Source organism: Sinohyriopsis cumingii, chromosome 12 (assembly GCF_028554795.1).
Source record: "Sinohyriopsis cumingii isolate HCF-2022 chromosome 12, ASM2855479v2, whole genome shotgun sequence".
Lineage (NCBI taxonomy): Eukaryota > Metazoa > Mollusca > Bivalvia > Unionida > Unionidae > Sinohyriopsis > Sinohyriopsis cumingii.
The window spans coordinates 120,331,717-120,354,747 of NC_142972.1; the positions used below are offsets into that span (position 1 = coordinate 120,331,717).

At 37.4% G+C, this 23,031-nt stretch overlaps 1 protein-coding gene across 1 annotated transcript in view; it reads left to right on the forward strand.

Moving 5' to 3' along the window:
• The window catches only part of LOC149787346 (guanine nucleotide-binding protein G(s) subunit alpha), a 163,918-nt gene that overhangs the window by 114,832 nt on the left and 26,055 nt on the right, over positions 1 to 23,031 (forward strand). Inside the window, exons 7-9 of the mRNA XM_089977898.1 lie at positions 5,458 to 5,531; positions 13,054 to 13,233; positions 20,701 to 20,831. Coding sequence (XP_089834024.1) covers positions 5,458 to 5,531; positions 13,054 to 13,233; positions 20,701 to 20,831 — 385 coding nt within the window. The remainder of the gene's footprint in view (positions 1 to 5,457; positions 5,532 to 13,053; positions 13,234 to 20,700; positions 20,832 to 23,031) is intronic.

Here is a 23,031-nt window from a genome sequence, read left to right on the forward strand (position 1 = left end):
CAAGTGATGTGGTTCTATGACCCTCACAAATTCTGCAGGAAAGGTCATAAAGGAAGTAAGAGTTAGTCCCCCTTCCTCTAAGAGGCCAAACAGAGATGAGAAGAATTTAGAGGATAGGGTATACCTTTCCCTCTGAGGATCTCCAGACCCTTCTCACCAAGCATCACAAGTGGTTGAGGATGAGGAGACTGGGTCTTTCATCATGGCTGTCAACAAAATCTACTGCCCCCCCCCCCCTTCGATAGGTACCCTATGCTCGTGATCAGTTATTACTAATATTCTTTCTTGCTTAGAAAAAATTGCCAGGAGCAATGCCTTGACTTGAGTTGAGAAGAGAAGTTGCACAGTTGCTGAGCAAAGGTCAAGAATTGGTGAGACAAAATATAGGGTGGTCAGTATTCCTTACTATATCAAGACCTTTAATATCAGTCTTATGCTAGGTTCATTTATCTGCCTGGTCGGTGGACCGTCTCCCTCCCCCCAAGACACTAAAGCTGGACATTCCAGCTGTTTGGTTTGGTCACCTCCCAGTTAAATCTTCAGAGCCAATACCAGGTCATTAGTGACCATAGCTTCACATGCTGACCTGTTTTCAGTAGCAGAATCACGGTCTTCTACTGCCTTGCACAGGCTATTGGAAGGTGTAGCTAAGATAGCGTACCATGATAGTGTTGTCAGCTGAGCTTGTTTACCTTCATTAAACTTTAGCTTTGAATTCTTCTAGAATGTAGCAAAATTTTCTGAGGGTTGCACACACAGATTCTTTGACCTTATTCAGCAGTCTCATTCCCACTGTTGCTTATCAGGATTTTTGGAACCAACAATATAGGTCACTTGCGTTTATTTCAGGTCCATCAAAACTAGACAGAACTCACACACATCTTGATTGAGCCATTGTTCTGCCATTGAAAAATTGTGCAGCCAAAACAAAGTAGCCAGGACCCAACCATCTCATGTCCACTTAACGAACAAATCAATAGTTTGAGACTTGAGTCAAGGTTAAGAGTCTATTTTTGCCCCTCCCTTTTACAGAATAATCAAGGGGAAGGGGGAAGAAATTATATTCCTAGTGATACCACCTCTCCTGCAGTGAATACCGTTTTATTACACATAGGTACTATACTGGTCCATATTTCAAAGGTCTGGTAGAAGTTTGCATATAATCAGTGGGTCCTTTTCATATTGAAGGAGGGTTTATGTCTATCCTTTACAGAACTCCTTCCTCTCACAAGGACACCAATCTTTCATCAGTCAACGGTAATAAAGTTATAGGAAGAAGTGTGCACAGCCTTCTTTCGAAGGGTACACTAGAGAATGTTCAAAACGTCCAGTCACCAGCTTTCTGTTCCTGGATATTTCTAGTTTCCAAAAAGGGCAGAAAACTGAGGCTTATTATAGGTCTTCAAAAGTCTCATTCAAACATGTTCCCTGATCACATTAACAGTAGGAATATAAGCCTTACTACCTCCCAGAATCAGTCCTCCCAGAAATGAATTCATCTTTTCTGTCTATATTAAATGGATAAAGGGCAATAACTCTTGTCTATCACCTTCCCTTACTGTCTACAGGTGGTGCTAGTTTTAAGCTTTTGCTAGTTAACTGACTACACCTTTCACTCTCCAAACATACAAAAGTTACTTTCAACCTTATATTGACTCAATTTCCAGACTCCAGGAAAGGGCATGTAAAATAATTCTTGATCAGCAAATAAAAAAGACTGCAATGATTACATTCAGAGTGTTACCAATACATGAAAGAATAATTTTGAGAAAGGCCAAAATAATGTACAAGGTTTGTACATTATCTGTCCTGGGTTACCTAAACATGTTTAGGAAAGAGAATCTGCTGGTACCCTGAATCTAAGATCATTAAAAGGGTACAATTTCAAAGTACCCAAGCCAAATAAGGAGCATTTTCTCCTTTGACAGTAGGTGTATTAAATGATCAAATCATAAAAAAACATGAAAAATGATAAACTTATAAAGTACATGCATATGTTACACCACCCACCGTCTATGCTTCATTTTCATTTTTACAGCAGTGTATGTGAATGGTTGTTTATGCATATGCATGGTTGTTCGCACTCTGTGTGTGCTTGCGTGCATGCTTGCTTGTTTGCATCCATGTGTGTGCATATGTAAATATATTATTAGCTTGTAACTTGTGTCTACATAATAGAGGGCTTCAAGGTAGATTAGTTTCTCATATGTAACTAACTGCATCACCCTCTGAAAATAAAGTCATTAGTTAAGGATGACGTGCTGAAAGTGACAGTCAGGAGGATCCTGTTAGTTGGCGCACTCATTAGTGCCAGAGGGCATAATTCTCCAGGGTCATCGCAATCCTCTCTCCACAATGAAAGCTGCATTTCTAGAATTGCAAGGGTGCATCAGCAGAGTTAGGGGACAATGTGTCATGGTCTCTGTTGACAACATGCCCATGATAACATATCTCCAACATCAAGGAAGCTTATATGCCCCTTCTATTTGCAAGTAGCTTTGAAACCTTTACTTGGTGCCTTAGAAGGGGTTACCCTCCAAGTCAGCAGCATTCCTTATAAAAAGAAGAAGGAATGTATTATTGGACTAAATCTGGGTTAAGCAAAACAGTCCCCACAAAACAGTCTCTTCACAGCTCTAATACCAAGTCCATTTTCTTGCTATTTGGAAAGCCTCTTGTGGATTTGTTTGTGCCCGGGCTCAACAAAAGACTTCCCCTTGATGTTTCTCTGTTCAAAGATCAGAATGCATTGGTAGTGTATGCATTCAGCTTCCAGTGGGATCTTCTGTTTGCAATAACATTGCTACCCTCTCCTCCTCCTACCTCCACTCATTAGCAAAACAAAGCACAGGAATTTTTTTCTCTGGGACCTATAGTTGTGGTACAACATGTGGTTTTGATAGATGCTTATATTCTGTAGGTGGATGTTTCCCTCAAATGGTATATTCCATTTCTTTTGTTTTTGGTCAGTTAACGCAACCTAATTCAAAAAATTCAGCAGTAGCAGTGGTTAAGTTCAATCTGATTAAAATCAGATCTCCACTGTCCTACGTGAAGATCTGACAACGACTGCTTAGGAGTCATGTTCTGGTGACCTATGTTATTTCCGTAATCATTAATTTTATCAGCCAATTAGATGAAGTCTCATACCTTCGCATTTGGGAAACTGAGTAGTATGGCTGAAGATAGCAATGTGTGCAGGATGATTTGATTCACTTTCAAGTTTCTGAAAGCTGCATTTCCATTGGCTAATTCAAAAATAATTAGAACATTACCCATAAGCAGTCGCTGTCAGATCTTCAAGTAGGAAAGTGGAGATGTGATTTTAATCATATTGCGGGTAAGTTACTGCTGCTATTAAAGTATACTTTAGAGTGGGTAAAACTAGTTTTAATTATGCAATATTTAACCATCACTATTGCTGAATGCCTCTCCCACCTGGCTCTGATGCCCTGGTGTAATCATCCACTATGAAAAACATGTCTGTTCTGCACATGGGCATGTGAGGTTCATGAAAGGACAATGTCTTATTGACAGTTCTCCTCTATGGTTGTATGTATTCACATCAAATGGCAAAGGTTTTTCAGTATGAAAGAGTCACTGCCCCCTATACCCAAGCACATTTCAGATAGGTAAACTTGGTATTCATTTAACATTTCAGATAGGTAAGAAAAGCCACAAATATGTAAACTTGTATCATTGAGATCTCAAATGAGCATGATTATGAGCAGCATCCACGATGTTAATGTGGTGGTATTGTGTCAGACTGGCCATACTTGTCAATACTGTAGAGGCCATTTTTCTGTGCAGATTTGTATTCAGGCATTAATTATAATATTGTATCAGCAAAGATCTTGGGTGAATTCAATTGTGAGCAAGATCTTTGTGTATAAATGAGAATCGAAGCTAATCAAATGGTTACAAGTCCAGTGCCTTGACCACTAAGTCACTGCAGCTCACTTGGGTTGGGTTCTCGCTGGTTTCCAAGTTATGACTATAGGGTTGGGTCAAGAGTTGGTAATACTTCACAGATTAATGAACTGACTGTTGGCTGACTTCACAGATTAATGAACTCCCTAATTAATGCCAGGTATGAGCATATACTGTAAGGGTGATGCAGTAACATGCTTTTAAGTAAAGAATTGGGACCCAGCCCCCAGCAGGAAGGATAAATTCATGGGACAATGCTGGTTATATAAATGACATGTCCTTTTTATACATAGAAAGTCATCCTAAAATAATGGTCTTGGAAAGAAGGTGAATGGCAGCAACTATGTGTGCTCCAAGCTTTCTTTCCCCTCCAATTTCAAAATATGTGTAGATTTGTAGTCACAATGTGTGTGGATTTATAGTCACAATTTGAGCATTATCTGGTATTTGGATAGGTTTTGGTGATCTTTTTTTCCCTCACATATACACACAACACATCTCATCGAGTTTGCATTCATTCATGTTATGCAGTAGTTCTCTGTGACAGAAAGAAGAAAAAAATTGTTGTTTTTTTTAGCTTACTAAATTTAGTTCTTAAATATGTACCGTAGCCAAAGTTTGTGGGGTTTGCACCATAGGCTGGGAAAAGGCCTGTTGATCATGGAGTCAAAATATCATTGCACTGAGAAAAATGGGTTTTGCAGAATTACTTTTATTTTAAGAACAAGTTTCTTGACTAAACTTTATGAATGGTTTGCACAAGGTTACAAATAAACCTATTGATCCATGAACTAAAGGACAAGAGAACATGGCCATGGTAAATTTAATTTACTTATTAAGTTTAACATATCATGTTCCTGTATAGAGAACGTTATAAACATGGGTTGGTCTATAATGTGACATTTACATTGCATTTGTGTTGTCCAGAATTTATTAATGTAATTTGTAGTTAGACGTGGACAACTCAAAAATAGGAAAGTATCATAGGAGTGAATCCAAACATGATATTCTTTATCAACCAGACAAGTTATAGTCAGACTGGTGTTAGCCAAATTGATTCTTTGACATAATACTATGTGGGAATTTTTTTCCCCCATGGTGTTTCTTAATGGGCCATTATGTTTGGATTGCAAGCCTAGAGGGTAAAGACCATCAAATCCTTGGGTGAAATGCTGGATAAACTGAGAACAGTGTTGGTCGAGATCTCCCATCACATAATTTACTGACAGGTCAGGGTCACACCAGGCATGTGCAACCTATGGCCCCTGACCAGGTTTTATCCAGTTATTTTACATTATCTATGTGACTTTAAAAAATCGCTATCATGACTGCACCCTGGAAGAAGTTGCATTCTTAGACCACACTGTTGACTTGAAATCATAAATAGAAAATCTTTGAAGTGTAGACCTTCATGTACCATTGTATTATATCTGGGTCTACCTTGTTTGGACACATAACATTAAGAAGAAAACTAGGATCATTGTTTTTTATCTGTTCAGTAATATTGTGCAAATTTTTTTGTTGCAGGATATACTAAGGTGTCGAGTCTTAACATCAGGAATCTTTGAAACAAAGTTTACAGTTGATAGAGTTAATTTTCAGTAAGTATCATATTACAGTGGTCCCCCTCTATATGGTCACCCCATCTGCAAGAGGAAAGTGGCCTTGTCAGAGAGGTGGCCTTTCTAGAGGGGGATCACACAGATGTGAGTATGTGTAAAGTATGAAAGGTGTAACAGATTTTTAATATTTAATATTTTCATTAAAAAATCACAGACATGTTATGGAACCAATGTGATAAAACTTCACTTATTATATGCTCATTTTTTCCCCGTTAACTTTATGTTTTCAGAATCGTTCAGCATTTTACGATATTGCACACCTTCATATTGCACCCACACGCAGGACACATGTGCCCAATAGTGTATTAGTAACTACATTGTAAACAAATCATGTACACTCGCATAGTAGGCGCAATACGTTTTGGTTGATTAAATTTGTTTCTGAATGAACTAAAGCAGATGTTTCGTGGACAGTCATCTTAAAAAACTAATATTCACATCTTTGCTTGATCAGAAAGTCATATTGACATGGGGAATTCACCAGTAGACCAGTTAGTTTTAAATGAGAATGGTGCCAGTATGGCCACCCCAGCAGCAATCTAGAAAATCTTTTTATTGCTACTTCTGAATGGAAAGTTGTATATTGTCATCGCTACTCTTCTCCAAGTGGATGACTATATCAACATGGGTTTTTTACCAATAGACTTCATCTTGAATGATACTTAGTCCTAAATAAAAATTTTGCCAGTTTTGCATCCAGTATGACTGCCATGATGACCATCTTAAAAGTTTTGTTTCCATTACTACCCCTGAATGGATGATCCTTATGATGGATTTTTCAGTCTGAAATGAAAATTGTTCCAGACCTGCCAGCCCTTATGATTTTGCCATAAGTCTTACAAAAATTACCCTTAAAATACGGACTTAATGGCATATAAGCAAAAACTACAGAAAAATGATCGTTGCCAAAAAATCCAGATGATTGGTTCATCTGTGTTTTATTTGGATCTGGGTTTCATATTAGAATTAGTGAAATTAGTTAGGGAACCAGACTAACTTTACAGCAGCACCCCAGATGCTTTAAACTGCACCTATTTGTTCATGCAAAGCATCTGTATGATCAAACTGTTGATTATAAAAAAATTTTAAAATGGCATCCCGAAAGTGATGCATGTTTAAGATGAAAAGGAAAATAATCCACTGGAAAAATGTTAATAATCAAGACAGAAGAATAAAAGGAAGATTCAGATTCTTGTGAAAAAAAAGATGGAAAGGACACAATTACGTTTAATGGACCTCATATGCCAATTTGAGTATGTCTCATCTCAGGGGATATGATTGTCATTGTCAAATGAAATGAAAAAAGAATTTCCAAGAATTATGTCAAGTTGAGAGATAGCAACTAGCCGTTGAGTTGCATTGAGTTTAGAACTAAAGTTTTTGCAACTATTCTAGTGCTAAATAAGGTCTACGCATACTTTACAAATGTTTCAGTTGAACACAGTGTTATCATTGCTGCATTTAACTTTTAATTATGTTTTCCGGCTTTACAATAGCAGTTATTGATATTTTGTTATACCTTAGTGAAAACAGGTCAATCTTACGGGAAAAAAATCAGCTCTCTTGCTAAGACAGACTTGTTGGGGTTGGCAGGTCTGTGTTTCTAGTCACACATTCAATGGCTGCCATGATGACTTACTTCAAAATCTTGTTGTCACTACTCCCCCCCCCCCATGGATGATTATTACAACTCCGGGTTTTCACCGGGACTTCTATTGATGTCTACTTTATGGTGCAAAGCTGACATTCAATATGTGTACCACAGCCACTGATTTAAAAAAAATCATTTATAAATGAAGAATATCAGAGATGATTTTTTTAATGCTCGACAGTCAAAAGAAGAAATGGTTTGACCTTGAATTCCTTAAAATTCTTTTAACCTAGTAGAATGTCAGTGTCTTCGTGGGACTGTTGTTACTTTAAGGTGACCATTTGGCTCGCTGCCATGAACTGAACGCTACTGTGCTTGTCAGCTGTTAGCTTTGTTTTGATAATTATCAGCGTAATAATAGCCAGCAATTATCAAAGTGACATAATCTCATTTACTATACACATATATAAAAAATTACTCAAGAAAAAGCCAGAATATAACCATCTTTTCATAGAAGTAGGAAAACAATACTCTTGTGTTCTAATTCCCTATCAATAAGCTCACAGATGAGGCTGCAACTAATGTTTCCACAAGGTTTCCTGGTTACAACTGAACAAGTATGCCATAGCCTCATTTGACATGCAAAAGGAAATGAATATCATTGTCTGCATCATCAGGTTCCAATGATTTATCCAATCCCATGGTAAATAACTGTTGAAATTATGCTGTCATTGCAATTCCTCATAATTGGTATGTTAGATCCAGTGGTTGCTGGTCAATGCAATGAAAGCATGAAAATAAATGTTTTCGTTTTGTACTTTGTTTACTAAATAATTTCGAAATATGCTTTAGCATTTGTTCTACACCTGTATGTTCAGTAATTGAGTACAGCTTGAAATGTGTTTATTTTTTGAATTATGACTGCTGTGATAATGATTGAAAATTCACATCGAAAAAGAAAAAATGTCTCTTTAGACATAAAGGTATAAATAATACAAATAATAGAAGCAGGTCCTTCATGAACATTGAGTGAAATAAATGTATTGTCAGCAATCACAATGATTTATTTTGCATGGTGTGATGTTTCTATACATTTGTTGCAATCTGTTTTGTTAAGGCAGGGTTTAGTAAGTGCACCGATGTCAGTAACGATGCAGCCGATGATGATCTCTGTGATGTGGTTTATAAAACTTGCTGTTTGATCTTTTTTGTCTATGATGTTAATTGTTTTTACAAATGTGTGTTGTTTAAAAATTATTTTACCATCACCTACAAGTTCTAAGAATAAACATTCCAGTATAAGTTGTTTTTGTCATACATGTCCTATATCATTGACATATACAAGTACATAACATTCTGAAAAATAGATAGTTACTTTGGATATAATGTTTCTAGGTTAAGACATTTAAGATATGCCAGTCTCCTGTGAAACATTATAAACAATCTTCACTGTATATAACAGAAACATGATTGTCATAGTAATTGCTAAATTGTGTCACCAGCATCAGAAAACCCAGATCATGACCACACTTTGCATCTCATAATAATTCATAATTTTTTATGTATGTATTTTATTCAGATTACTTGTCTGGGTTCAGGTATTTATCATGTGCATAACGTCCACTTAGCAGCAAACAAGATAGATCTAGGTCTTGTCATCCCAGAATGCACCTTCAGATCAGGATCTACACTGTATGCATAGAAGGGATCTGATCTGCTAATGCATCAGGAGACACAGCTGGGACATCAGTTTGTGTGAACATGAATGGCTGGCATAGCCAAGAATTCCTATAGGGATCTTGTGCCTTTCCACCATTAGACATATTGTTGTGATTAATGTGTTGTCTCATTGAAATATTTGCTGATGTTCATAAACATGGTCCCATTTTATCATAATATACCGGTAGTGAAATGTTGGGAAAGAAACAATAAGAATGACTAAAACATGCACACACACACACAAAATTCCTTATGCGAGATTTACTTATTTTTGCAGACACTGTCTAAATATCCTTTCTTGTATATGAATCTGCAAAATAAGAGGGATGGGTCACACTTACAAGACCTCCTGTAGCTGTACTAAAATTATCCAAAGCCCAAAGGTCAATATATTCTGCATACTTTGCTGCTTGATTCAGTTCAGTAGGGTTAGTTAGACAAGGGTCTGATTGAGAAGATTCAGTATGATTAGGTCACTGGTCGATGCTGTCTGAGTCTGACTTGCTCAGCTAATATCTACAAGTTATATTGAACTGCAAACAGCATAGACCCTGATCTGTCTGCAAATTAATGTTTTCCAGAACACTAGGAAAGATTCAGAGCCCGAGGAAAAGCCTAAATGTTCTAGTTTATGAATCCCAAAGCACTACCCTCCAACCTACAATCAGTTGTCAGTTGGTGGTTGTTTATTCTGAAATTCAAATGGGCCAGTGCCTGCTTACAAACAGGGCTTTGTGTAATTCATAATTCATGGCATAATAAATAACAACCTGTCTGACCATAGAGTACCATGGTTCACAAGTGGTCTGTTATTCATTGTGTAATAACATGAGCTTGTTTGTACTAGGGTTCACTAATGATCTGATATCTTGGCCAGTGTCATTGAAACATTTACACATTTTTGACTCCATTCACATTTAGCTCAATTTTCATACACCATTTTATATGTACAGTAATGAAACTTGTTGTGGTTATTCTCTTGGAGGGTACTACTTGATACATCACTGTGACCAACTTCTCATGCTCCAATGATTATGTTACATGTGTATTCATCTTAGAGGGTACTACTTTCCACATTACCCATAGCAACTTTTCATGGTCCAGTGATTATGTAATTGGTTTATTCATTTTTGCCATATCACCATTACCAAATTTACATGCTCCAGTAATTGTTTTATGGGTTTATTCATCTTGGAGGGTAATACTTGCCATGTAACTATCCTCAACATTTCATGCTCCAGTAATTATGTGACAATTTTTGCATTTAGCATAGTTGATTAGATTCCATTGACTGTATGGTATTGAAATGGGATAAGTGTATTTGACTTGGAGGGTACTACTCACCATGGGTATAATTAGGTCACAGTGACCTACTTTTCACATTCTGGTGATAACCTTATTTACTGTATATATTGGGACATGAGTAAATAATTAATTTTATTCCTGTCCCAGAATATATGGTTTAACATTTTTGACCTAGTTCTTGTAACCCAAGACTTAAGAAAATGAAATAAATTTTTTGTTGAATTTGCACGCACACACCCACTACACATTGCAATAAAGTAGATAGACTAAAAGCTTATTTCATAATAAATGAAAGAAACTAACATCGTATTATCATTATTCCTCTTTTTTTTCATCATGAGCATCAAAGAAAAATATATATCCATGAATTATGTGTATGTGGCATATACATCCATACTTTAGTGTGTATCGATTATGACAGATAACAGATGACACATTGTTCATTGTCATGAATATTGAGAAACAAATCATGTTTGGTTGTACTCAAAGAATTGAATAATATCTTATCAGACTGAAAACTGGATACAGTAGAACTGTGAATGAGAAAGAGAGAAAGGAAAAATCAACCAATTTCCTGCAGGCACCTGCCGTTCACATATAACATGGTGTGAGGTGCAAAATAACCAAGATTGTACTACATTTAGGTTAAATATATGATACTATCTTGCAAATTAAAATCATCATTTGAAAATACATTCACTATGAATGCGATGACAATCTTTTCACTAGCATGGATTACAAAGAGTATTAAAGTTACTTCTGTGTACAGTACCTTGCATCCATCAATGCCCATTTGTATCAATTATGATTACAGATGGCAAGCAGATAGTAGCCTCGGTGGTGAATAAACACAACTGGCAGCGAGCAGTAAATTCATTGTTTGAACTTACCAACAAGATATCAGATACAAAACTTATTTTATTACAAAGCAAGTCGACTCTGGAATCTTTTTAGTATGCTGATGTTTTTGTTGTTTCTTTTTTATATATAGAGAAGCCAACTTTGGTTCCGTTTTACTGGAATTATGGGACCGCTCTGTTGACCTATGTGGCTAGAGCATCCACTTCTTACGCAGGAGGTCAAGGGTTTGAACCCCAGCCAAGTCATAACAAAGGCTTATAAAAATGGTACACGCAGCTGCCTTGTTTGGCACTTAGCATTAAGAAGTTAGTGTTAGCCTGGTGTGGGGATAATGTGACTGGGTGGGACATGATGCCACATGTCTGCAGTATGATACCTCAGTGCTAGAAATCACTAAACTGCTGTACTGACTGATACTGTAGTGATATGACTAAAAAATTGGTAAACTTGTGTTAAAACTCCAAATAACACACACACACACACACATATATTGGTATTTATGGGAATTTGAAAAACAAAATTAAGCAATGGAACAGTTTTTAAAGCAGCACAATCTAGTGCTTCATGCACATACATTGACAACCCAGTTTCTCCCAGAAGATTTGGAGGAGAAAATTAAACATTCCATGAACTTGTACAGTTCGGATGAGCATAAGATGATTTTGCAGACAATATGATCATTAACATGGATGAAACTCCATTGTAGTTTCGTCTTATACCTTGATAGATTACTGATAAGATGGGAATAAAAGCATGAGATATAGCACAGCTGGTGCAGAGAGAAAAAATCTTACTTTAGTCTTTGCAGTTTCCACTTCAGGAGATGTGTTGCCTCCAGTAATAATTTTTCATGCATGAGGTAGCTAAAAAAGTATTTATGCACTGAAAGGCTGGATCGTTGTGTGCAGGAGATGATGCTGCGGTGGGTTAAAGAGTTTTATCTCCAGTACACAGTTGAATATTTTTTAAATAAATTTTAAGTTTGAGTGGATTTTCTGACATAATTTTAAAATGATTTAAAAGGTGTACCACAACTTAGGACTTGAATTTTTTTATATTTCTCCTGGAACGTACAGTGCAAAAAAACATTACTTTCAAAATGAATTTATGGTGTCCCAACCAACTGTCCCAAATATATACATTAAATACAGTACATTCAGCTTTTGCACTTCTACTTCTTGTGCTATCGTGACTTTGCAAGGTTTTGGGATAACAGGATAAGCGAGAGAATATTTTGCTGAACTTTTTTATCTTGTACAACCCTTGAATGATTCTCTTCTTTCTACTGAAGCTGAATGAAGCTAAGACAGCTCATTCTGTTATACAATCACTCACCTTACGAGCTTGGGTCAAAGGTCACAAGGTTCACTGCAATAGAGGCTCTGGTTTTCTTATTATAAGCATCTTCTCTTTGATTCATTTGCCTTCACTGTAGAGAAGCAGTTTGTGCCATCCAGATTTGTGCATTTTTTGCTTCTTTCAGTCATTTATCTTCCGGCCTGGAATTACACAAAAGCAGTTGACATATGTAAATTACATTTTATAATGTTGAAATGTTTGCTGGGTGGCAAAGCTGCAGTCGTCTTAGGATTGATGATGTCTGTCTCTTCTTCAATACTTTAGTTGATGTTTGGTGTTTAGCTCAGTTTGAAATCATGTTATCTGATACGTAGATTTTGGTTTTGTTGGCTTTACACCATTTTTCAGCACATGATAGGCTATTCATGTCTGCTGATATATTTGTTGGAGGAAGAACCCTGTTTTTCTTGGATTAGGTGACAATCACATCTTAGTTCAAGTCTCTGTTGACAGGTTTTTGTTCTTATGATGAGACCTTTTTACAGTTTATGTTTTTTGCTTGGTATTAAAATTATTTCTGGTTTGCATTATGTTCACAAAAATTAACGACAAATTTTGTTTACTATATTTGTCATCAAGATAGTCTAAGGGTCCTTGGTGAGTTATCATTATAAGCGAGATTGACAGTTACTCATGAATCAAAATGACAAAAAATATTTTTTTCAGCATGTTTGATGTGGGGGGACAGAGAGATGAGAGGCGGAAATGGATCCAGTGCTTTAACGATGTCACAGCCATCATTTTTGTGACAGCATGCAGTAGTTACAACCTTGTGTTACGAGAAGATGCCAGTCAAAACAGGCTTAAAGAATCCTTGGAGCTCTTTAAAAGTATTTGGAATAACCGGTAAGACTAAACGATTAACAGCTTTGCAACAATAATTATCCATCCTTTTCAACCATTCAGAGGGGTCAGGTTTGGATGATTGAAGAAGCATGCCATATATTTGAAAAATTGCAAAATAATTTGCATTTAGTTTTAGTTAATTGTGGTTCATGCTTGTCCTTATATAAATGTTTGGTTATGGTTAGATTAGGCCAAGCATGTAATAGTGGACAGTGAGACATAGGTATAGTGGTCGTTAAAACATGTCAGTATTCTACTGTCTGGTACATTGGTCACCCTGAAGCCCCTCAGTATCCTACTGTCTGGTACATTGGTCACTCTAGAGTCCTTAAGTATTCTACTGTCAGGTACAATAGTCACTCTAGAATCCTCAAGTATTCTACTGTCTAGTACAGTAGTCTATTAACCCCTGAGTATTCTACTGTCTGGTACAGTGGTCACTCTAGAATCTCTTAAGTATCCTACTGTCTGGTACAGTGGTCACTCTAGAATCTCTTAAGTATCCTACTGTCTGGTACAGTGGTCACTCTAGAATCTATTAAGTATCCTACTGTCTGGTACAGTGGTCACTCTAGAATCCTTAAGTTTTCTGCTGTCTAGTACAGTAGTCACTCTAGAGTCCATAAGTATTCTACTGTCTGGTACAGTAGTCACTCTAGAGTCCTTAAGTATTCTGCCGTCTGGACAGTAGTGTATTAACCCCTCAGTATTTTACTGTCTGGTACTTTGGTCACTCTAAAAACCCTCAGTATTTTACAGCCTGGTATATTAATCACTCTAAAGCCCCTCATTATTTTACTGTCTGGTACATTCGTTACTGTAATGCCCTTCAGTATTTTACTATCAGGTACAGAGATTACTCTAAAGCATCTCAGTATTTTACCATCTGTTACAGTGGTCACTAAAGACACCGGCGTACTGCTGTCAGATAATGGTCTGCATTATACTGCTGCCAGGTACAGTGGCCCACAGTCTACTTTTCTCTGGTACACTGGTCAGCATTATACTGCTGCCTGGTACAGTGGCCCACAGTCTACTGGTCTCTGGTACACTGGTCAGCATTATACTGCTGCCTGGTACAGTGGCCCACAGTCTACTGTTCTTTGATACTCTGATCCCTCACTTTAAATACCATCAGTATACTGTTTTTTTTCCTATAATAATGCTGGTATGAACATGGATCCCATCGTGTCAAATTTTGTTGTATCATTGCTACTTGATGTATTTCTTTTTCTTTTGTAGTTCTTGGTGCATCAGAACCTGTTGTAATGCGATTTCACATTATTAATTACTCTGTTTAATAGCAGTAATATATTACCTGCTACTATTGCATTGCTTTTCCTTTTCAAGGACTTGAAGTCCCATATCCATGATAAGTGTTCACTCCTCCAATTAGTATTAGCCGGCCAGAAATGAAAGGAACATGTTCCCAGTCTGACTCCCTAGTCACAGCCAACATACAGAGTACCGTCCACTTTTTCTTTTGACAATGTACCTGTTATTTGTGTGCTATAATTGTCAGCTTAATTTGTCTTCTTTTTCAGTTTTAAACATATTTATGGATTTTCAACTACCTTTTTGTATCCATTTAGTGTTTATCCACTAAGACCCTGCTTTATCTGAGTGTTAACAGTGTTCTTTTGTTAATTTTTGGGGGTGGGGGTTGCACCTTGTTAAGCAAGCAGTGCTTCATTACATTGTATCCCACTTCGGTGTGGTCACTCTGTGGTTAGCATGCTGGACTTGCAGCTAACTGGGTGCAGGTTCGAATCCAACCATCAGATCAGCCTGGGTTGGCTACCATGGTGTATCCTTGAACAAGACACTGCTCCAGTTGCCTAAATAACATACTTATGTTGCTGTGCCATGAAACACCAACATCATTGTTCCAATGCTAGGGAAAATCTTTTATCTTTTTTAGTACCAGATTTTTTTTTAGGAGTAAATTGTATGATTTTGCAAGGTGAGGGCAAATATGGATACTCATCTGCCTTCTTAGCATGCACAGGGTGTGCACACATGCCAGTTTTTGTCTTTGGTCTGACCAGGTCTGGGACATGGATGAAAGTTGCCACATACAGAGGTAGGAGTAAAGGTTCCTCTTCCTCCTCATCTTCAATGGATGGCCTCTATTGTCTGGAGGGTTTTGGATATCTTCACATGTTGGGGAGGACTACTGACTCTCATAGCTGCAAAGTGTCCTGTTTTTCCATATTTATAAGGGTTTTTGGATCTGAATATGGGTGTACATTTTTTTTATACATAACATACATTTTTTAATGTAAAAAATAATAAAAAATTTCCTTGCAATTTACAGTTTAGAACGGGCACTCGGGTTCCATTCTGATAGAATTGTATTGCATGTGTATAGGAATACAGTTCTAGAATATGATTGGTTCATTTGAAATAAGGCTACTATGCCTGTCTCTATCCGCCATATTGGATTTCACAAACAGTTACTGCTGTCATTGTATCTCATCTTAGTAATATTCACTTCTAATCATGTTGAATAGGAAAGCAGAATATTCAGAATTTTCTCCAGGAAAGACAAGAAAACAGAACTGGAAGGACAATTGTGCCATCTTGTTTAGATTTGCAAAACCATCTAGTAAAGGAGAAAACTTGATGTTTTGCAAATCGTGTAATGTGATTTCGCTATTGGGCATGGAGGCGCCCATGAAATACAAGAGCATGAGAAAGCTAATAAACATTAGCTTGCTGCTTCATCATACACAAATCAGTCTTAACTTACGACATATATAAATATCAGAGAGAACCTTGGATGTAATTCGATTGAAATTTGGTTTATTAAATTTCTTTTAGAAATGAACCTTCTTCTTTCACTAACTATCTTTGCTGGCAATTTATTTTGCACAAGTTTTCCAGACAGTAAAATCCCAAAGGATTACTCATATGCTAGAACGAAAACAGTGCAGTAAGAAAATCACACAGAATTGAGATCATCAGTGAAAATTGGTACTTTGGAATCAATAATTGATTGGAGAAAAAAAACAAGGTGTGGAAAAGGCTCCTATAAATATGGAACATGATGCCCGTCCAGAAGGTATAAGTGTACAACACATGCATCTTTGACATTAAATAACTATGTAAGGCACTGTCCTACTTTGCTGATGGTTGTATATCTTGTAAATAGTTACATATACATTAAAATTTTAATCAGTATTTGTTCCTGAAAATCAGTATTTTTGTCACAAGCAGTCAGTATTTTTGTACTTGGGGTTTGGCAGCTATGGACTCTATGGGACTAGAATCTTCTACAGTTTCTATGGTTCAGAGATTACCTAACAGTCGAGGATTCCTGATGTTAGTTACAGTGCTATCAGTGCTGATGAGGGATCAGTCCTTAGCATCTCCCAAGGAGAGAAGAGGGTGTGTTGCACCTCTCATTTAGGGACAAGCAGCACCCTCTCAGGGCCAGTGTCCCTTCAGTCTCTTCAAGGCGGAATGATTGTCTCCATTGGCATTTTATTTGCTGGAGGCTGTAATGAAAATGTTATCTTGCACTCTTCATGTCAACGGTGCTTTCTTTGGAACTTCTCCACCTCCACAGGGATGCTGCTTGGAGCAACTAACTTATGGTCTGCAGCTCTTAAGGTGGAGATGCCTTTTGGAGGTCTCATCCCCTCCAGGACATCACAGTTTTGAGGGATCAACAAAACAGGTCTGGGAGCAGTTCCAGGCTCTTTGAAAGAGTCCAAGAAGCATGCCCAATATGAATGTCCTATGTATGGAACCTTCTCACAAATTCTTATAGTAGATAAAGCCTCACAGCCTTAATTTAAAGATCCATTTTGCCTGTTGTTTGCTAGACAAGGTGGACATAAAGGCCATGGAAGAAAGTCTTCAGACTCCTCCCCCTTCCCTAGGAGGTAGAGGGGTGGGCCTGGGGAGTTACAAAATCTCTTGTAATGTTTTTCTTTTCCCAGTTTCCAGCTGGGAGCTTGTCTAGCACTTTTTTCAGGGCTTTAGTCGGGCATTACAGACAATGTGGGGGTTCCTTTCCACCTTAAACAGATCTCTTGGGAAAAAAATGTTTCAAGATCTACCATCTCTGTTAGGAACACCGTAACTCCAATCTTCAGGATTTGTACATTCACATCCAAATCTTCCCTCCACACGAAAATGCCTCCAGTTTTGTCTTGACCAGGAGTTATTTTAAATTCTTCCATTTGAATTTGCCTTAATCCCCCAGATCTCATACCAGGGTGATGGGGGTAATTGCAGCCAACTTGAGCTCATTAGGGATCCCCATCATCAAGTATTTCGATGACTGATTAATGCACAATCTCCTCAGATTTTCTCTTTTGAAGGACTAATGACCATCTCAGTTTTATCCCAAATCTAGAAATGTTGGATCTTGTCACTTCTAAAGACTATTTGTATGTGTGGATGTTCCTCTGGACAGGATGGTCAAGTAGTCTAAGGCACTTGCCTTTACAAATCACTCAAACATCTTACCTCTGTCTACTTGAGTTTAAGTCTCAGATTGCCTAATGCATGTGAGAAAACTCGCCATTAGGTTTCCATGTTTCATTGGTTACTGGCTGCCATATATAGCCTTTCATTTGTTGAAAAATGGTGTTAGACTCCACACAACAAACCAAACAAAACTCTCCCTCATAACAGCTCTTCTGGTCAAGATCTCATTGTCACCTCTCTCCTGCTTACTCCAACTCTGCTATGGACTTAGTTCCCCTTGGAAGACATTACTTGCACCCTGTCAAGTTCCTCTTGCAAATTGGAGACCTGTCAGTGATCCTTTATCAGCTCTGATCTCATTCAGATTTTCACCACCTGCTTTGGTGGATAAATTGAGATTAGTTACTCTCCGGAGACCCAATTCACACCCAGAACCCACTCCATTCTGTACACCAATGCATCAGAATTGGGATGTGGTGCTCACATGGAGCCATACAGTGTAGTTCTTTAGAGATTTTGGTCCCAGAAGGAAGTGACCCCTATATAAATAACCTGCAAATGTGGGCAGTGCTGTATGTCAGCTTCAGAAAGCATCATTGCATTATGGTTGCCTAGGACAAGTCAGTAGTTTCATACCCCAGGCGTCAGAGGTACACATGGCCTTTCTCTTCGAGTGGAAGTCTAAAACCTTTTCAGATGGGCAGCATTGGAGGTAATTACTCTCCAAGTTCATATTTTAGGCATGAGGAATGTCCTGGTGGACAGTCTGTCTGGAGGGGGTAATTTGGTTCTTATAGAATGGTCTCTACACCTGTCATTTTACACCTGTTTGGGAGACAACTTGGTAGATTGTTTGCTACAAGACTGAACAACATGCTCCCCTTTTGAGGTCCTTTCAGTACCAAATCTGAGGGCAGTGAATGCTTTTAGTGTAAAATGGGACCCCTCTATATGTATATGCCATCCCACCTTTCAATGTAATTGGGCAAGTCCTCCACCAGGTCAGAATCTCCACTGCTTGGCTACACCTGAAAACTCATCTTGTGTCCCAGAAGGTTATGGTTCAGTGACCTACTCAAAATTCCAGGAAATTACCACAGAAGTAGGACCTGCTGTATTTTGAGCTTCAGAGACCAATATGTCCTTCAGTAATGCCCAGATGGAATCTTTTTTGTTTTATTGGATGTTGTCAAAACTCCCTTATGAACCTTGAGTGCAGTTTTCTTCAGGGTCCCTGAGTAGCCAAGTGGTCTAAAGTGCTCAACATTATGGATAACTGCCATCTCACCTCTGTCTGTGTTGGTGTTTCATGGGCTCGGCAAATGTGGATACACGAGAAAGCTTGCCAGTAGCTTCTTGTGGGTCGGTGGTTCTTTCCAGGGTTTTCCCGGCTTCTTCCTCCACCATTTATACTGGCAACCAAGTATAGCCTATCTTGTGCTGAAAAATGGCGTTAAACCCTACAACAGCAACAACAGTTTACTTCAAGATCCTTACCATTAGAATTGTTTTCCTGCTCTTAGCATGCACCATAAGAATGACCAAGCTTCATGTCTTGTCAGTTGAAAAGGGCTGTTTACATTCAACAGTAAGTTTGATTTTGTCTCTCTTCCTTGCCAGTCTGGGTTTCTGGCCAAGAATTCAACTACCTTCATTAACTCCACGTCCTGTTGAGATCCCCATTCTAAGTCTGAATTGTGCTGGAGATGATCAATACAGACTCCATGGCCAAGTTAGGGCTTTGAGGTCTTATGTGGCTTCCTATAAAGGGAGAAGGAAAAACAAGTTTTATCATGTGTTCAAATGACCTATAAAAACATTAACAACTTTGAATATCTGATTTTCTGTTCTGGATCTTACTCTCATTTAACTTAAAAATAGATATTATCTGCTAGCATTTATTACAATGCCTGTGTCTTTTGAATAATAAATTATTTATTAAGTAATAGACTGTACGGGGGCCCCGAGTGGCCAAGTGGTCTAAAGCGCTCTCTGTTACGGATCACTGCCATCTCACCTCTGTCTGCGTGGGTTCGAGTCTCGCATTCAGCCAATATGGGTATGTGAGAAAGCTTGCCAGTAGCTTCTCATGGGTCGGTGGTTCTTTCCGGGGTTTTCCCGGGTTCTTCCTCCACCACTAATACTGGCCGCCATGTATAGCCTATCGTGTGCTGAAAAATGGCGTTAAACCCCACAACAACAACAACAACAACAATAGACTGTACATTTGCATAAAAGACTAATTAATATAGTAATACAAAGGAGGTCAGCTTTTAATTCAGTGCAGTAATACACCAACTATTTCGTCCAGTCAGATACCTAAACACATCACTTGGTTAGGTTTTCGTAGAAATGCTCATGACATAGCTGTTACAGTAGATTTACATATTTCTTACTTATACAAGAGGGCTTATTACATTTATGTAGATTGCACTTGAACTGAACTAAAAGATAGAACTAAAACACAAATTTAAGTTTATAAAACTTATTTAATTGGTATTTATTTATTAAAGTGCTGCCTCCAGCCTCGAATAAGTGTTAGTGACATTTACATTGATAAAATTTGTTGAATATTGTTATTTTCAGTGTTCTGAGAATTTTGTTGAAAGAAAATTTAACAAAATATATAACTTAGTACAAGTTGGGATTTTCAAAATATTCATTCAACTTTTCCGGTTTTATCTGCCATTTTCGACAAGAAAATGAGCAATATATCAAAATTTTATTCACCAATTTTAATCATGACCTTTTTGACAGTCAACAAATCCGGGTCAATTTTAGGGTATTTTCTAGTTTTACTAAATGGGACTCATTCTTTATCCCATGTTATAAGCAGGTTTGCAATTTATTGAACGAGTGGTGTACTTAAAAATGTACAAATATTTTATTTGGCCTAATTTTTGGTCATTTGGGACCGTGTTGATATGGAGAGCAGTTTAGATATTTAAGACCACATTTATGTTTTTACATAACAGATATTGTTCACTTTGTCATGAAATTAATCAAATTAATTATTTTCTTCTTCAGGTGGCTAAGAACAATCTCCATTATCTTATTTTTAAACAAGCAAGATCTTTTAGCAGAAAAGGTGAGAGCTGGAAAGTCAAAAATTGAGGATTATTTTCCAGATTTTAAGAGATACCAAACACCAAATGATGGTAAGTTTGAGGGCATATGTAAAATTTTCATCAACTATGCAACAAAATTCATTTTAGACATTAATATTTTGTTCACCTGGCCTGATGGCAAGATGAGTTTAATGCTTGGCTCTGTCTGTTGTGCATTGTGTGGATGCATCCACTAATAATTGCCATTTTGATCTAAAACTGCTTAATATAATTTGGCCTAGTGGTTAGAGCATTCGCCTCGAATGTGGGTGGTAGCAGGTTCGAAAATGGCCAAGTCCAAAGACATCAAACAGGGTACTAACAGATGCTGCACTAGGCAGTCAGCATTAATCGGTAGTTTAGGACTGGTCAGCCTGGTGTCAGGATAATGTGGCTGGGTGGGACATGATGCCACATGTCTGTGACATGAAGCCCCAGTGCTAGACATAACTATGAACTTCGACACTGCAGACATCGTAGCGATATGACTGAATTTCTTTTAAAGCTACATTAAAAATCGAATCACACACACACACACACACACACACACACACACACACACTGCAGACATCGTAGTGATATGACTGAAAAATCGTTAATGCTACATTAAAAATCAAAATCATACACACTCACATTAGTTGTTGAATAGAATTTGACCAAACTTGACAGAAAACAGACATGAAAAACCTTTCAGAAATATAAAAGCATTTCAAAAACTTTTTCTCAAAAACTGTTGGAATTAGTTGTACCAATCTTGACAGAAAGCATCCTGGCATGAAGACTTTAAAACTTTACAAATGATGCTAATCTAGTATGGCCACTGTTGCTAAAAATAGAAAAGACTTTATAGGACTTATTCAAAAAGTAAATCAGCTCAATAGAATTTGACAGTAATTATCTTGGCATTAAGTACCTTTAAATTTGTACAAGCAATGCTGATCCACTTTAATAAAAAACACTATGCTTGCTAATTTGCAAATTAATGCAATAGATGTAACCATAAAGAGGACAACAAAAAGTAACTAAAATTATTATATGCTCATTTTTTCCCCCGTTAACTTTACATTGACAGAATCGTTCAGTATTCACCGATACTGAACGCGAGCGATAATACACATATAGCATTCACGTGAATAAAAGAACTACTTTCTTTTGTAAATAAACAATGGACTCAGACGCCAGCACTTTTGATTTGTAAACAAACCATGTACACTCGCAAAAGAGGCTCTTTAAGTTGTGGTTGTTTATTTGTTTCTGAATGAACTTAAACATGTTTCGTGGACTGCAAAAAAACCCAGCTGTCTTGACATTTTGCGTTGATACAATGTTACCGATTTAGGCTAGCTACCTTGTGTAAATGACGGATTAGGTCCTTACAAATAACAATGCATATACTGTTTTCTTTAGCTGGTGATAAGAATGGCAAAATAAAATATACTTACAGTTTTACATCCTGAATTTCCTCAAAATGTTTTTTCTTAATTCTACAAATCCGAATTACATGAGCCATGTCATAGGTTTTCAATCTGGATTACACATTTCGAAAGTGTGCTGTAATTTCGATGATAAGTACAATTGCATCCTCCTTACTGCACTCAAAATGAAATACACTTCAAATTCCATAGCGTCTTTTTGAAAATGGCAATTGAAAGACTTCATATTTTCCCCACGTTATGATTTCAAACATTCAGTGACAGAAACAGAAACACAATTGCAGACGTAAACACGCTTCTCCCGCGCCACTTCAATCCGATGTATTTCATGTATAATTTGCACAGATGAATCCAGTCCAAAGTCACAAACTTTCGTCGAATCGAAACAAAACACCAAAATATATTCACTTCAGATCAAATGGAAAAGTCACTGCAATGCCTAGTCATTCACAATATGACTGCAAATTTCAATTTTAACTAGACACGCCATTTTCTTTTCGAAAGTTATGTCGACCGCGCGACTAAGTTCAAATTTATCTAGGCGGAGCTATGTGCGCATTAATAATGATGTCATTTTGTAATGTCAAATCTGCGCTTGTGTATTTAGTTTGGAATACAGCATTCATTCATTTACGTTGTTTCTTGTAGTGTATTTTGTTTATATAATTAAACCTTAGGTTGAATAAAAAAATGAGCATATAATAAAAAGGTTACTGTATTTGTATGGGAAAATAGGAACTCATTTTGTCAGAAGGATATACTGCACTCACAAGTTCGTGCAGTATTCATTCCGAAAACTCGTTCCTTTTCCCCATACA